Raw genomic sequence first — 18,054 nt, 5'->3', positions numbered from 1 at the left:
TAATATCTTCTGTGTAACCATCTGAGAAAATATAATTGGCCCTAAATGAGACAAAATGTCACCATCATAGAATCTTCCCTTTACTTAATATGAGCTAATCACCTGTAGCCGTATTTATAGGAACTTCATCCTCCTCAATTTTCATCTGAACACACACATACGGTTCTCCTTCGTGCTCAACCGCTGAGCCATCTGAAGGCGTCACATCCATATGGCCTGTATAATAAAATGACACCCGTATTTGCAAGTACTTTCTACCATTACCAACATATGTGCACACTCGCCAGTAACCTGTGTAGCTCAAACTCTCAACGAAAGTGCTCACTCACCTATAACATTTTTACCACGGGTACACAACATACATGTACACTTACCTGCTAACCGTTCTTTACAAGAGACAAAATGTCACCATCACAGAATCTTCCCTCTACTTAAAATGCTCTAATCACCTGTAGCCGTATTTATAGGAACTTCATCCTCCTCAATCTTCACCTGATCACAGACATATGGTTCTCCTACATGCTCATCCGCTGAGTCATCTGAAAACATACAGTGAGAATACACACATATGTGTAAGTTGTTTGTAGTGTCCATGGGATGCATCAATATCTCTTTGCTTATTTATAAATAAAATCATGTGGTCAATCAGAAATGACTATGTGCACACAAGATAATTATTTAGTAGATCATCACACTCACTTGTGACCTGAGAATATCAGACACAGTCCCTCACACGCAGAACACACGTGCACACTCACCTGTCAGCTATGTACCCCAGACACATCATATATGCACACACTCACCTGTAAATCCCACCCCTCAGACACAACAAATAATCACATTCACCTGCAACCTGAGTCCCTCAGACACAACACATGTGCACACTTACTTGGGTACAAAAATTGTACCAATGTTTTGGGTTCAACAAATGCTCTTAATCAGGCATGATTAAGGGCATTTGTTGTTCCTGAAATGTTGCTAACTTATGTGTTGCTCATCTGTAACCCACGTAATTCACAATATATGTACATACTTACCTGTATCCCACATCCCTCAGACACGTGTTGTAAGATACATGTAACCCACATCTTAGACACAACAGACGAGCACACTCACCCATAACCTGCATACTTCAGAAACAAGATACATGCACACTCACATGAACTGATACTGTCACTGGTTTCCTCATCTGGGTTTTCCATCGTCCTACACAGATCTTCTGTTATCTCAACTTTCACTATATCAGAGTTGTCTTCGACTGTACAAATAAAGCAGATTCAGTTTTTATATCACATGATCTAGTTTTTATAACTTTATCATAAAACAGTTTGTGTATTTCCCAGACAAACCATACCAACAAGTACACACTCTGCACCTTTTCCCTCTATTCTATTTTTTGGCTGTGATGCTCTATATTCTAGTATAAAAACACAACATAAACTAAACAAAGGTCAAACTAATTTTTTTACAAAAGGAAATTTATGCTTACCTGATAAATTGATTTCTTTTACGATATACCGAGTCCACGGTTTCATCCTTTACTTGTGGGATATATTCCTCCTGCTAACAGGAAGTGGCAAAGAGCACCACAGCAGTGCTGCTATATAGCTCCTCCCCCCAGTCATTCGACCAAAGGTATAGGAAGAGAAAGGGAAAGAACCATTAAGGTGCAGAGGTGACTGAAGTTTATATAAAAAATAAATCCTGCCTCAAAATGACAGGGTGGGCCGTGGACTCGGTATATCGTAAAAGAAATCAATTTATCAGGTAAGCATAAATTTCCTTTTCATTTACAAGATATACCGAGTCCACGGTTTCATCCTTTACTTGTGGGATATCAATACCAAAGTATTAGGACACGGATGAAAGGGAGGGACAAGACAGGATCCTAAACGGAAGGCACCACTGCTTGAAACACCTTTCTCCCAAAAATAGCCTCAGAAGAAGCAAAAGTATCAAATTTGTAAAATTTGGAAAAAGTATGAAGGGAGGACCAAGTCGCAGCCTTACAAATCTGTTCAACAGAAGCATAGTTTTTAAAAGCCCATGTGGAAGCCACAGCTCTAGTGGAATGAGCCGTAATCTTTTCAGGAGGCTGCTGTCCAGCAGTCTCATATGCCAAACGTATGATGCTTTTCAGCCAAAAAGAAAGAGAGATAGCTGTAGCTTTTTGACCTCTACGCTTCCCAGAATAAATCACAAACAGAGAAGATGTTTGACGGAAATCCTTGGTTGCTTGTAAGTAAAACTTCAAAGCACGAACCACGTCTAAGTTATGTAACAGACGCTCCTTCTTAGAAGAAGGATTAGGACACAGAGAAGGAACAACAATTTCCTGATTAATATTTTTATTTGAAACAACCTTAGGAAGGAATCCAGGTTTAGTACGTAAAACCACCTTATCAGAATGGAATATAAGATAAGGGGAATCACATTGCAATGCAGAAAGCTCAGAAACTCTTCGAACAGAAGAGATAGCAACTAAAAACAAAACTTTCCAAGATAACAGCTTAATATCTATGGAATGCATGGGTTCAAACGGAACCCCTTGAAGAACATTAAAGAACTAAATTCAAGCTCCATGGCGGAGCAATCGGTTTAAACACAGTCTTGATTCTGATTAAAGCCTGACAAAGTGCCTGAACATCTGGGACATCTGCCAGACGCTTGTGAAGCAAAATTGACAAAGCAGAAATTTGTCCCTTCAAGGAACTAGCTGATAATCCCTTCTCCAATCCTTCTTGGAGAAAAGACAAAATCCTAGGAATCCTGATCTTACTCCATGAGTAACCCTTGGATTCATACCAATAAAGATATTTACGCCATATCTTATGGTAAATTTTTCTAGTGACCGGCTTGCGAGCCTGAATCAGGGTATCAATGACCGGCTCAGAGAAACCCCGTTTAGATAAAATCAAGTGTTCAATCTCCAAGCAGTCAGCTGAAGAGAAGTTAGATTTGGATGTTGGAACGGACCTTGAATGAGAAGGTCCTTTCTCAATGGCAGTCTCCACGGTGGCAGAGACGACATGTCCACTAGATCTGCATACCAGGTCCTGTGTGGCCACGCAGACGCTATTAAAATTACCGAAGCCCTCTCCTGTTTGATTCTGGCAATCACACGAGGAAGGAGAGGAAAAGGTGGAAACACATAAGCCAGGTTGAACGACCAAGGTACTGCTAGAGCATCTATCAGTACATCCTGGGGATCCCTTGACCTGGACCCGTAAAGTGGAATTTTGGCATTCTGTCGAGATGCCATCAGATCCAACTCCGGTGTACCCCATTGATGAATCAAGGCTGCAAACACCTCCGGATGGAGTTCCCACTCCCCCAGATGAAAAGTCTGACGACTTAGAAAATCCGCCTCCCAGTTCTCTACTCCTGAGATATAGATCGCAGACAGATGGCAAGAGTGAGTCTCTGCCCATCGGATTATCTTTGATACTTCTATCATCGCTAGAGAACTCCTTGTTCCCTCCCTGATGATTGATATATGCCACAGTTGTGATATTGTTCGACTGGAATCTTATGAATTTGGCCGAAGCCAACTGAGGCCACGCCAGCAGCGCGTTGAATATCGCTCTCAGTTCCAGAATATTGATTGGTAATTGAGACTCCGCCTGAGTCCACACACCCTGAGCCTTCAGGGAATTCCAGACTGCACCCCAGCCCAGAAGACTGACGTCCGTCATTACTATTACCCAAGATGGTCTGCGGAAGAACGTCCCTTGGGACAGATTGTCCTGCGGCAAACACCACCGAAGAGAGTCTCTGGTCTCTTGATCCAGATTTATCTGAGGAGATAAATTCGCATAATCCCCATTCCACTGACTGAGCATGCACAGTTGTTGTGGTTTTAGATGAAAGCGAGCAAACGGGATGATATCCATTGCCGCTACCATTAGTCCGATGACTTCCATACACTGAGCCACTGATGACCGCTGAATGGACTGCAGAGCCCTGCAAGTATTTAGAATCTTTGATTTTCTGACTTCTGTCAGAAATATTTTCATATTTTCTGAGTCTATCAGAGTTCCTAGGAATGGAACTCTGGTTTGTGGAACTAGTGAACTCTTTCCTACATTCACTTTTCAACCGTGAGTTCACAGAAATGACAACACGATGTCCGTGTGAGATTTGGACAGATGAAATGTTGACGCCTGAATCAGGATATCGTCCAGATAGGGCGCTACTGCTATGCCTCGCGGCCTGAGAACTGCTAGAAGAGACCCTAGAACCTTTGTGAAGATCCTGGGAAACGAGGCCAACCCGAAGGGCAGGGCCACAAACTGATAATGTTTGTCCTGAAATGCAAATCGCAGGAACTGATGGTGATCCTTGTGGATAGAAATGTAAAGATACGCATCCTTCAGGTCCACCGTGGTCATGTATTGAACCTCCTGGATCATAGGCAGAATTGTACAAATAGTCTCCATCTTGAACGATGGGACTTTGAGAAACTTATTTAGACACTTGAGATCTAAAATCAGTCTGAAGGTTCCCTCTTTTTTGGGAACCACGAAAAGGTTTGAATAGAACCCCTGCCCTTGTTCCCGATCGGGAACTGGGCAAATTACACCCATGGTGTATAGGTCTTTTACACAGCGTAAGAATGCCTCTCTTTTTGTCTGGTCTACAGACAATCGTGAAAGATGAAATCTTCCCCTTGGGGGGAAGTCTTTGAAATCCAACTTATACCACTGGGCCAAAATTTCCAATGCCCAGGGATCCTGTACATCCCTTGCCCAAGCCTGAGCAAAGAAAGAGAGAGTCTGCCCCCTACCAGATCCGGTCCCGGATCGGGGGCTGCCCCTTCATGCTGTCTTGGTAGCAGTAGCGGGCTTTTTGACTTGTTTACCTTTATTCCAGGTCTGATTAGGTCTCCAGACCACCTTGGATTGCGCAAAGTTCCCTTCCTGCTTAGTGGAGGAAGGGGAAGCAGAAGATGTTCCTTTAAAATTTCGAAAGGAACGAAAATTATTTTGTTTACTCCTCATCTTGAGGGGCTTGTCCTGAGGTAGGGCGTGACCTTATCTACAGTAATGTCAGAGATTATTTCCTTCAGTTCAGGCCCGAATAGGGTCTTACCCTTGAAGGGAATAGTCAAAAGCTTAGATTTAGACGATACGTCAGCCGACCATGACTTTAGCCATAACGCTCTACGTGCTACAATGGCAAAGCCTGCATTTTTCGCTGCTAACTTTGCAAGTTGAAAAGCAGCATCCGTCATAAAAGAATTTGCTAGCTTAAAGGGGCAGTTTACTCAAAAATTTTCTCCCCTTTAATTTGTTCCCAATGATCCACTTTACCTGCTGGAGTGTATTAAATTGTTTACAAGTAGCTCCTTTACCCTTATATTGGCATTTGAAATTGTTAATTTAGCATGTGGTATCCCCACCTATTCTGAAAGTTTGTGGCCACGCGTACCAGCTATAGATAAGCTTTGTAAACACAGCCAGCAGAAGAAATTACACTCCCAGTGTGTTAAAGCAGAGATAAGGTGATAAAATGTTGATTTTCCATTGTTCTCTCAAAGTATTGGGGATTGTTTTAAGGACAGATATAAGATAAAGAAGCAGGTATATGTGCACAATGTGATACAGTAATGAGATCTGATTATACCTACAAGCTCAACCTATTTTATTAGGCTGTGGCTTCAAAACACAAAATCAGAGCTTTAATATACACAAATAAACCTTAAAAAGCAAATTTTCATACATTTTTTACTCTGCAGTTGGTAAAAAAGCAATTGTAAACACATTAAGGGAAAAACTATTTTACAGTATACTGTCCCTTTAAGAGCCTTATTTCTGTCTAAAATGTCCTCTAAAGGTGTCTCAACATTCAGAGACTCTTCCAGGGCATCAAACCGAAAAGCAGCCACAGTAGTTACTGGAACCATGCAAGCTATAGGCTGTAAGAGAAAACCCTGGTGAACAAAAATTTTCTTTAGAAGACCCTCCAATTTTTTATCCATAGGGTCTTTAAACGCACAACTGTCCTCATTGGGTATAGTTGTACGTTTAGCTAAAGTAGAAATAGCTCCCTCCACCTTGGGAATCAATTGCCAAAAATCCCGCATGGTGTCAGATATGGGAAACATTTTCTTAAAAGTAGGAGGGGGAGAAAATTCCTTCTTAACAATTTCCGAAATTCTCTTAGGAACCGGAAAAACATCCGTGTAAGAAGGTACTTCCAAATATTTGTATATTTTACACAATTTTTCTGTGGGAATCGTGATCGGGTCACAATCATTCAGAGTCGCCAGAACCTCCCTGAGCAACAGACGGAGGTGTTCCAGTTTAAATTTAAAGGGCAAGACGTCCGAATCTATCTGAGGTAATACATTTCCTGATTCTGAAAGTTCTCCCTCAGACATAAAGTCCCTGACCCCCATATCAGAACACTGTGAGGGTGTATCGGAAATAGCAACTAGAGCATCAGAGGGTTCAGCATTTACATCAGAACCCGGCCTTCTGCGTTTACCCTGCAAAACTGGCAGTTTAGACAATACCTCTGTAAGGGTAGTAGACATCACTGCAGCCATATCTTGCAAAGTAAAAGAATTAGACGCACTAGAAGTACTTGGCGTCCCTTGTGCGGGCGTTAAAGGTTGAGACACTTGGGGAGAATTAGGTGGCATATCAGACTGAACATCATCTTTAGACACACTTTCATTACCTAAAATGTAACCTTTACAGTGTAAGGCCCTATCAGTACAAGAGGGGCACAATGTAACAGGGGGTTCCAGAACGGCTTCTAAACACATAGAGCATTGACTTTCTTCAATGTCAGACATGTTGAACAGGCTATGTAATACCACAGAAAAGTTAAACACTTTATTTGAAAGAATTAAACACAGATGCACAATTTTTAGAGCAATCTGCCCTAAAAAGCATCCGGATATTGCACCCCAAGTAAGGACAGTTAAACAAATTATTCAATAAGGATAATGATGTTTTGACTAAAACTCTTATTAACGTTTATCCGCACCTCACCACAGCTCTGCTGTGGTGCCTACCTGCCCCCTGGGATGTTAGAAGACACTCAAAATCACTCCGGTACAAGAGTGATTAGGATGGGCCCAACCGGAGCCGAATGCTACTGCCTGTGAGTAAGGAAACTGCACAACTGAGGCGCGAAAACAGGCTCCGCCCATATACTACGATGTATGTGAAGCTCAAACGCAGCATGAAAAACATCCCAAACTAGCCATGTGGGTATAACAAACACTAAAAAACGAGTGCAGAATTAGCCATGTGGACCCCAAAAAATTAAAAACCACCAGTCATAACCTATGTTAGTTGCTAATAAAACTTTAGGCTGCCCCAGTGTCTCACCATGCAATAAACCATACAGGATCACAGTAATAACCTCTTTCACTGAACAGAATTACTGCTTACCCCTTCCCTCTATGGGAATTATGTCAGTCAGTTCTGATACATCAGTCTCCTCAGAAATAATGACTGCACATACCTCAGTGCTGCTTACAGCAGGAAACATTCCCCACACTGAAGACTCTACTGTTCTCCTCAGCAATCTTGTGGGAAAGCAAACATGGACCTCAGTTACAACTGCTGAGATCATCAGACTCCAGGCAGAATTCTCCTTCTATGTTCTGCCAGAGGAAAAATAGTACACTCCGGTACCATTTAAAAATAAAAAATTCTTGATTGAAGAAAACTAAAACTATAATTTTATCACCATATAAACTTTACCCTTCCTATTGCTAGCATAGGCAAAGAGAATGACTGGGGGGAGGAGTTAGGGGAGGAGCTATATAGCAGCTCTGCTGTGGTGCTCTTTGCCACTTCCTGTTAGCAGGAGGAATATATCCCACAAGTAAAGGATGAAACCGTGGACTCGGTATATCTTGTAAAAGAAAGTAAAGCAGTACGTAACTGTGTGCACAGCCCCAGCAGACTCTCACGTATTACTACTCACCGGCAGGGAGGGACCAATTCATGTCATCTGTCTCATCTTCTTCCTTCACCTTTAATAGCCCTGTGCCCTGGGTTTCCTCTAGACTACCTGTAATTACAGCAGGAAATTACCTGATAATACACGTTACAGGGTAGAACATAAATTTATATAACACATAAATCTCTCTACCTTAAAGGGACAGTCTACTTGAAAATTATTATTGTTTTAAAAAAGATAGTTAATCCCTTTATTACCCATTCCCCAGTTTTGCATATCTAACATTGTTATATTAATATACTTTTTACCTTTGTGATTACATTGTATCTAAGCCACTGCAGACTGTCCCTTATCTCAATGCTTTTTATTTTGTATATATTTCTTTTTATTGAAGAAAAAAGTAAATTTATGCTTACCTGATAAATTGATTTCTTCTATGATATGACGAGTCCACGGATTCATCCTTTACTTGTGGGATATTATCCTCCTGCTAACAGGAAGTGGCAAATAGCATCACAGCAGAGCTGTCTATATAGCTCCTCCCTTGACTCCACCCCCCAGTCATTCGACCGAAGGTATAGGAAGAAAAAAACAGAATTTATGTTTACCTGATAAATTTCTTTCTCCTACGGTGTGTCCGGTCCACGGCTTCATCCTTACTTGTGGGATATTCTCATTCCCTACAGGAAATGGCAAAGAGAGCACACAGCAAAAGCTTTCCATATAGCCCCCCCTCTGGCTCCGCCCCCAGTCATTCGACCGACGGTTAGGAGAAAAAGGAGAAACTATAAGGTGCCGTGGTGACTGTAGTGTACAAAAAATAAAATTTTTAAACCTGACTAAAAGCCAGGGCAGGCCGTGGACCGGACACATCGTAGGAGAAAGAAATTTATCAGGTAAACATAAATTCTGTTTTCTCCTACATTGGTGTGTCCGGTCCACGGCTTCATCCTTACTTGTGGGAACCAATACCAAAGCTTTAGGACACGGATGAAGGGAGGGAACAAGTCAGGTAACCTAAACGGAAGGCACCACAGCTTGCAAAACCTTTCTCCCAAAAACAGCCTCCGAAGAAGCATAAGTATCGAATTTGTAAAATTTGGCAAAAGTATGCAGAGAAGACCAAGTCGCTGCCTTACAGATCTGTTCAACAGAAGCCTCATTCTTGAAGGCCCATGTGGAAGCCACAGCTCTAGTAGAGCGAGCTGTAATTCGTTCAGGAGACTGCCGTCCGGCAGTCTCATAAGCCAATCGGATGATGCTTTTCAGCCAAAAGGAAAGAGAAGTAGCAGTAGCTTTCTGCTCTCTCCTCTTACCAGAATAGACGACAAACAAGGATGATGTCTGTCTGAAATCCTTTGTTGCTTCTAAATAGAATTTTAAAGCACGAACCACATCTAGGTTATGTAACAAACGTTCCTTCTTCGAAACTGGATTCAGACACAGAGAAGGAACAACTATTTCCTGGTTAATATTCCTGTTGGAAACCACTTTTGGAAGAAAACCAGGCTTGGTACGTAAAACTACCTTATCTGTATGGAATACCAGATAGGGTGAAGTACACTGCAAAGCAGACAATTCAGAAACTCTTCTAGAAGAAGAAATAGCAACCAAAAACAGAACTTTCCAAGATAGTAACTTAATATCTATGGAATGTAAAGGTTCAAACGGAACCCCTTGAAGAACTGAAAGAACTAAGTTTAGACTCCACTGCTGCCAGACGTTTGTGCAACAAAACAGACAGAGCAGATATCTGTCCTTTTAAAGAACTAGCTGACAAACCTTTATCCAAACCCTCTTGGAGAAAGGAAAGTATCCTAGGAATTTTAAGTTTACTCCAAGAGTATCCCTTGGATTCGCACCAACAGATATATTTTTGCCATATCTTATGGTAAATTTTCCTAGTCACAGGTTTTCTGGCTTGAACCACAGTATCTATAACCGAATCTGAAAACCCACGCTTAGATAAAATCAAGCATTCAATTTCCAAGCAGTCAGTTGCAGAGAGACTAGATTTGGATGTTCGAATGGACCTTGTACTAGAAGATCCTGCCTCAAAGGTAGCTTCCATGGTGGAGCCGATGACATATTCACCAGGTCTGCATACCAAGTCCTGCGTGGCCATGCAGGAGCTATTAGAATCACTGAGGCCTTCTCCTGTTTGATCCTGGCTACAAGCCTGGGAAGGAGAGAAACACATAAGCTAGATTGAACGACCAAGGCTAAAACAATGTCTGTATGAGCCCTTGCTTTGGAAAGGTACGACGCTTGGATTAGAATGTCGTCTAGGTAAGGTGCTACAGCAATGCCCCTCGGCCTTAGGACCGCTAGAAGGGACCCTAGCACCTTTGTGAAAATTCTGGGAGCAGTGGCTAAACCGAATGGAAGAGCCACAAACTGGTAATGTTTGTCCAGAAAGGCGAACCTCAGGAACTGATGATGATCTTTGTGGATAGGAATATGCAGGTACGCATCCTTTAAGTCCACGGTAGTCATATATTGACCCTCCTGGATCGTTGGTAAAATCGTCTGAATGGTTTCCATTTTGAATGATGGAACTCTGAGGAATTTGTTTAGAATTTTTTAATCCAGAATTGGCCTGAAAGTTCCTTCTTTTTTGGGAACTACAAACAGGTTTGAGTAAAAACCCAAACCTTGTTCCGCTGTTGGAACTGGGTGTATCACTCCCATCTTTAATAGGTCTCCTATGCAATGTAAGAATGCCTGTCTCTTTATCTGGTCTGAAGATAAGCGAGACATGTGGAACCGTCCCCTTGGAGGAAGTTCCTTGAACTCTAGAAGATACCCCTGAGAGACTATTTCTAGTGACCAGGGATCCGGAACATCTCTTGCCCAAGCCTGAGCAAAGAGAGAAAGTCTGCCCCCTACTAGATCCGGTCCCGGATCGGGGGCTACCCCTTCATGCTGTCTTGGTAGCAGCAGCAGGCTTCTTGGCCTGTTTACCCTTGTTCCAGCCTTGCAATGGTTTCCATGCTGGTTTAGGCTGGGAAGTGTTACCCTCTTGTCTAGAGGCTGCAGAGTTAGGAGCCGGTCCGTTCCTGAAATTGCGAAAGGAACGAAAATTTGATTTGTTCTTAGCCTTGAAAGGCCTATCCTGTGGGAGGGCATGGCCCTTTCCCCCAGTGATGTCTGAAATAATCTCCTTCAATTCTGGCCTGAAAAGGGTCTTACCTTTGAAAGGAATATTAAGCAATTTTGTTTTGGACGACACATCCGCCGACCAAGATTTTAGCCAAAGCGCCCTGCGCGCCACTATTGCAAAACCTGAATTTTTCGCCGCTAATTTTGCCAATTGAAAAGCGGCATCCATAATAAAGGAATTAGCCAACTTTAGTGCGTGAATTCTGTCCATGACTTCATCATATGGAGTCTCCTTTTGGAGCGAATTTTCTAGTTCCTCGAACCAAAAAGACGCCGCCGTGGTGACAGGAATAATGCACGAAATTGGTTGAAGAAGGAAACCTTGCTGAACAAAAATCTTTTTAAGCAATCCTTCCAATTTTTTATCCATAGGATCTTTGAAAGCGCAACTGTCCTCTATAGGAATAGTTGTGCGCTTGGCTAACGTTGAAACTGCCCCCTCTACCTTAGGGACCGTTTGCCATGCGTCCCTTCTGGGGTCGACAATGGGGAACATTTTCTTGAATATAGGAGGTGGAACAAAAGGTACACCTGGCTTCTCCCACTCCTTAGTCACTATGTCCGCCACCCTCTTGGGTATCGGAAAAGCATCAGCGTGCACTGGGACCTCTAAGAATTTGTCCATTTTGCACAACTTCTCTGGAATCACCAAAGAATCACAATCATCAACTGTAGATAGCACCTCCTTAAGCAGGGCGCGGAGATGTTCTAGCTTAAATTTAAATGCCACAATATCAGGTTCTGCCTGCTGAGAAATTTTTCCTGAATCAGAAATTTCTCCCTCAAGACAGACCCTCCCTCACTGCCAACTCAGATTGATGTGAGGGTATAACAGATAAATTATCGTCAGCGCCAACTTGCTCATCCTCTGTATTTAAAACTGAGCAATCACGCTTTCTGGGAAATGCTGGCAGTTTGGATAAAAGAGCTGCTATAGAATTATCCATAACTGCTGTTAATTGCTGCATAGTAACAAGCATTGGCGCGCTAGATGTACTAGGTATCGCCTGCGCGGGCAAAACTGGTGTTGACACAGAAGGAGAGGATGATGAACTATCCTCACTGCCTTCATTTGAAGAATCATCTTGGGCAACCTTATTAAATGTGACAGTACTGTCCTTACTTTGTTTGGACGCCATGGCACAATTTGCACATACATTTAATGGGGGAACCACCTTGGCTTCCATACACACAGAACATATGCTATCTGAAGGTACAGACATGTTAGACAGACTTAGGCAGGTTTTTAAAGCAATAAAAACAATTTTAAACAAAACCGTTACTGTCTCTTTAAATAATAAAAAGAGCACACTTTATTTCTGAATGATCGAAAAACTATCAAAGAAATATCCGATCTTTATGAAATTTATACCCCAGTGTCTTAATGCTTTGAAAGTATTGCACACCAAATTTCAAGTCTCTAAACCCTTAAATGAGCAAACCGGAGCTAATATCCCAATTTACCGGTTAAAACACACTACAGTCCTTGCCACAGACTTTGCTGTGGCTTTTACCTTCCTTAGGGGTTATTCACCACAGAAATAAGCCTTTCTGAGTCCTTTTCTAAGCCACAGGACCCTCTCACGTGAAGCTGCATGCACTGCCTATAGAAGTAACTGCGCAACTGAGGCGCGAAAATGAGGCCTCCTCCCTCTGCATACCAGAGTGAAGGGGCCTTTCTGACTAGATTAGGCGTCTAAACAACTGCCAGGCGCAAATAAACGTTCCCAAAAGTGTTTTAAAGTTTGCAAAACACTCCAACTGCCATATAAATATGATAAAAATAAATCGATTTAGCCCACAAAAGTGTCAACCAGCATAGAGCCCAATTTATAAGCCTTAATTCTGTTACTGAGTCTAAGAAAATGGCTTACCGATCCCATAAGGGAAAACTGACAGTCTTCTAGCATTACTAGGTCTTGTTAGAAAAGAGACTGGTCATACCTGAAGCAGATAAGTCTGCAAACTGTTCCCCCCAACTGAAGTTCTCTGGTTTCAACTGTCCTGCGTGGGAACAGCAATGGATTTTAGTTACTGGTGCTAAAATCATACTCCTCTTTTAACAAAAATCTTCATCACTTTCTGTTGTAGAGTAAATAGTACAAACCGGCACTATTTTAAAATAACAAACTCTTGATAGAAGAAATAAAACTACAACTAACACCACATACTCTTTACCATCCCCGTGGAGATGCTACTTGTTCAGAGCGGCAAAGAGAATGACTGGGGGGCGGAGCCAGAGGGGGGGCTATATGGACAGCTTTTGCTGTGTGCTCTCTTTGCCATTTCCTGTAGGGAATGAGAATATCCCACAAGTAAGGATGAAGCCGTGGACCGGACACACCAATGTAGGAGAAACATAATTTATGTAAGAACTTACCTGATAAATTCATTTCTTTCATATTAGCAAGAGTCCATGAGCTAGTGACATATGGGATATACATTCCTACCAGGAGGGGCAAACCTCAAAATGCCTATAAATACACCCCTCACCACACCCACAATTCAGTTTAACGAATAGCCAAGAAGTGGGGTGATAAGAAAGGAGCGAAAGCATCAAAATAAGGAATTGGAATAATTGTGCTTTATACAAAAAAATCATAACCACCACAAAAAAGGGTGGGCCTCATGGACTCTTGCTAATATGAAAGAAATGAATTTATCAGGTAAGTTCTTACATAAATTATGTTTTCTTTCATGTAATTAGCAAGAGTCCATGAGCTAGTGACGTATGGGATAATAAATACCCAAGATGTGGAACTTCCACGCAAGAGTCACTAGAGAGGGAGGAATAAAATAAAGACAGCCAATTCCGCTGAAAAATAATAATCCACAACCCAAAACAAAAGTTTTAATCTCAATAATGAAAAAAACTGAAATTAAAAGCAGAAGAATCAAACAGAAACAGCTGCCTGAAGTACTTTTCTACCAAAAACTGCTTCAGAACAAGAAAACACATCAAAATGGTAGAATTTAGTAAAAGTATGCAAAGAAGACCAAGTTGCTGCTTTGCAAATCTGATCAACAGAAGCTTCATTCCTAAACGCCCAGGAAGTAGAAACTGACCTAGTAGAATGAGCCGTAATTCTTTGAGGCGGGGATTTACCCGACTCTACATAAGCATGATGAATCAAAGACTTTAACCAAGACGCCAAAGAAATGGCGGAGGCCTTCTGACCTTTTCTGGACACAGAAAAGATAACAAATAGACTAGAAGTCTTTCTAAAATCTATAGTAGCTTCAACATAATATTTCAAAGCTCTTACTACATCCAAAGAATGTAAAGATCTCTCCTTTGAATTCTTAGGATTAGGACACAACGAAGGAACAACAATTTCTCTACTAATGTTGTTAGAATTCACAACCTTAGGTAAAAATTTAAATGAAGCCCACAATACTGCCTTATCCTGATGAAAAATCAGAAAAGGAGATTCACAAGAAAGAGCAGATAACTCAGAAACTCTTCTAGCAGAAGAGATGGCCAAAAGGAACAGAACTTTCCAAGAAAGTAATTTAATGTCCAGAGAATGCATAGGTTCAAACGGAGGAGCTTGTAGAGCCCTCAGAACCAAATTAAGACTCCAAGGAGGAGAGATTGACTTAATGACAGGTTTGATACGAACCAAAGCCTGTACAAAACAATGAATATCAGGAAGATTAGCAATCTTTCTGTGAAAAAGAACAGAAAGAGCAGAGATTTGTCCTTTCAAGGAACTTGCAGACAAACCTTTATCCAAACCATCCTGAAGAAACTGTAAAATTCTAGGAATTCTGAAAGAATGCCAGGAGAATTTATGAGAAGAACACCAAGAAATGTAAGTCTTCCAGACTCGATAATAAATCCTCCTAGACACAGATTTACGAGCCTGTAACATAGTATTAATTACTGAGTCAGAGAAACCTCTATGACTAAGAATCAAGCGTTCAGTTTCCATACCTTCAAATTTAATGATTTGAGATCCTGATGGAAAAAAGGGCCTTGAGATAGAAGGTCTGGTCTTAACGGAAGAGTCCAAGGTTGGCAACTGGCCATCTGAATGAGATCCGCATACCAAAACCTGTGAGGCCATGCTGGAGCCACCAGCAGTACAAACGAACGTTCCATTAGAATTTTGGAAATTACTTTTGGAAGAAGAACTAGAGGTGGAAAGATATAGGCAGGATGATAATCCCAAGGCAGCGACAACGCGTCCACTGCCTCCGCCTGAGGATCCCTGGATCTGGACAGATACCTGGGAAGTTTCTTGTTTAGATGAGAGGCCATCAGATCTATTTCTGGAAGTCCCCAGATTTGAACAATCTGAAGAAATACCTCTGGGTGAAGGGACCATTCAACCGGATGTAACGTCTGGCGACTGAGATAATCCGCTTCCCAATTGTCTACACCTGGGATGTGAACCACAGAGATTAGACAGGAGCTGGATTCCGCCCATACAAGTATCCGAGATACTTCTTTCATAGCCTGAGGACTGTGAGTCCCACCCTGATGATTGACATATGCCACGGTTGTGACATTGTCTGTCTGAAAACAAATAAACGATTCTCTCTTCAGAAGAGGCCAGAACTGAAGAGCTCAGAAAATCGCACAGAGTTCCAAAATGTTGATCGGTAATCTTGACTCCTGACGTTCCCAAACCCCCTGCGCTGTCAGAGATCCCCATACAGCTCCCCAACCTGACAGACTCGCATCTGTTGAGAACACAGTCCAGGTTGGACGAACAAAAGAAGCCCCTTGGACTAAACGATGGTGATCTATCCACCACGTCAGAGAGTGTCGTACATTGGGATTTAAGGATATTAATTGTGATATCTTTGTATAATCCCTGCACCATTGGTTCAGCATACAAAGCTGAAGAGGTCGCATGTGAAAACGAGAAAAGGGGATCGCGTCCGATGCAGCAGTCATGAGACCTAGAATTTCCATGCATAAAGCTACCGAAGGGAATGATTGAGACTGAAGGTTTCGACAGGCTGAAACCAATTTCAGACGTCTCTTTTCTGTTAGAGACAAGGTCATGGACACTGAATCTATTTGAAAACCCAAAAAGGTTACCTGAGTCTGAGGAATCAACAAACTCTTTGATAAATTGATCCTCCAACCATGTCTTTGAAGAAACGAAACAAGTTGATTCGTATGAGATTCTGCAGAATGTGAAGACTGAGCAAGTACCAAGATATCGTCCAAATAAGGAAATATCGCAATACCCTGTTCTGATTACAGAGAGAAGGGCACCGAGAACCTTTGAAAAGATCCTTGGAGCTGTTGCTAGGCCAAACGGAAGGGCCACAAACTGGTAATGCTTGTCTAGAAAAGAGAATCTCAGAAACTGAAAGTGATCTGGATGAATCGGAATATGAAGATATGCATCCTGTAAATCTATTGTGGACATATAATGCCCTTGCTGAACAAAAGGCAGAATAGTCCTTATAGTTACCATTTTGAATGTTGGTATCCTTACATAACGATTCAATATCTTTAGATCCAGAACTGGTCTGAAGGAATTCTCCTTCTTTGGTACAATGAATAGATTTGAGTAAAACCCCAGACCCTGTTCCAGAACTGGAACTGGCACAATTACTCCAGCCAACTCTAGATCTGAAACACATTTCAGAAATGCCTGAGCCTTCACTGGGTTTATTGGAATGCCAGAGAGAAAAAATCTCTTCGCAGGCGGCCTTACCTTGAAACCTATTCTGTACCCTTGTGAAACAATGTTCTGAATCCAAAGACTGTGAATCGAATTGATCCAAATGTCTTTGAAAAATCGTAACCTGCCCCCTACCAGCTGAGCTGGAATGAGGGCCGCACCTTCATGTAGACTTGGGAGCTGGTTTTGACTTTCTAAAAGGCTTGGATTTATTCCAGATTGGAGAAGGTTTCCAAACAGAAACCATTCCTTTAGGGGAAGGGTCAGGCTTCTGTTCCTTATTCTGACGAAAGGAACGAAAACGATTAGCAGCCCTATATTTACCTTTAGATTTTTTGTCCTGAGACAAAAAAGTTCCTTTCCCCCCAGTAACAGTTGAAATAATAGAATCCAACTGGGAACCAAATAATTTATTACCTTGGAAAGAAAGAGAAAGCAAAGTTGACTTAGAAGACATATCTGCATTCCAAGTTTTAAGCCATAAAGCTCTTCTAGCTAAAATAGCTAAACACATATACCTGACATCAACTCTAATGATATCAAAGATGGCATCACAAATAAAGTTATTAGCATGTTGAAGAAGTTTAACAATGCTATGAGTATTATGGTCTGATACTTGTTGTGCTAAAGCCTCCAACCAAAAAGTGGAAGCGGCAGCAACATCAGCCAAAGAAATAGCAGGCCTAAGAAGATTACCTGAACATAAATAAGCTTTCCTTAGAAAGGATTCAATCTTCCTATCTAAAGGATCCTTAAAGGAAGTACTATCTGCCGTAGGAATAGTAGTACGTTTAGCAAGAGTAGAGATAGCCCCATCAACTTTAGGGATTTTGTCCCAAAACTCTAATCTGTCAGATGGCACAGGATACAATTTCTTAAACCTTTGAGAAGGAGTAAATGAAGTACCCAGATTATTCCATTCCCTAGAAATTACTTCAGAAATAGCATCAGGGACAGGAAAAACTTCTGGAATAACTATAGGAGGTTTAAAAACTGAATTTAAACGCTTAGTAGATTTAGTATCAAGAGGACTAGATTCCTCCATCTCTAATGCGATTAAAACTTCTTTAAGTAAAGAGCGAATAAATTCCATTTTAAATAAATATGAAGATTTATCAGTGTCAATATCTGAGACAGAATCCTCTGAACCAGAAAAATCCTCATCAGAAACAGACAAATCAGAATGATGACTGTCATTTAAAAATTCATCTGAAAAATGAGAAGTTTTAAAAGACCTTTTACGTTTACTGGAAGGAGGAATAACAGACATAGCCTCCCTAATAGATTTAGAAACAAATTCTTTTATATTAACAGGAACATC

At 41.5% G+C, this 18,054-nt stretch overlaps 1 protein-coding gene across 1 annotated transcript in view; it reads right to left on the bottom strand.

The window, feature by feature from the left end:
• Positions 1–18,054, bottom strand: part of LOC128657385 (gastrula zinc finger protein XlCGF57.1-like) — a 138,817-nt gene that overhangs the window by 63,236 nt on the left and 57,527 nt on the right. Inside the window, exons 4-7 of the mRNA XM_053711715.1 lie at positions 7,948–8,034; positions 1,160–1,258; positions 450–539; positions 103–216 (exon numbers count right to left, since the gene is read on the bottom strand). Of these exons, the coding sequence (XP_053567690.1) occupies positions 103–216; positions 450–539; positions 1,160–1,258; positions 7,948–8,034 (390 nt within the window). The remainder of the gene's footprint in view (positions 1–102; positions 217–449; positions 540–1,159; positions 1,259–7,947; positions 8,035–18,054) is intronic.

Source organism: Bombina bombina, chromosome 4 (genome assembly GCF_027579735.1).
Source record: "Bombina bombina isolate aBomBom1 chromosome 4, aBomBom1.pri, whole genome shotgun sequence".
Taxonomy (NCBI): Eukaryota; Metazoa; Chordata; class Amphibia; order Anura; family Bombinatoridae; genus Bombina; species Bombina bombina.
This window is presented reverse-complemented; position numbering and strand designations above follow the sequence as displayed.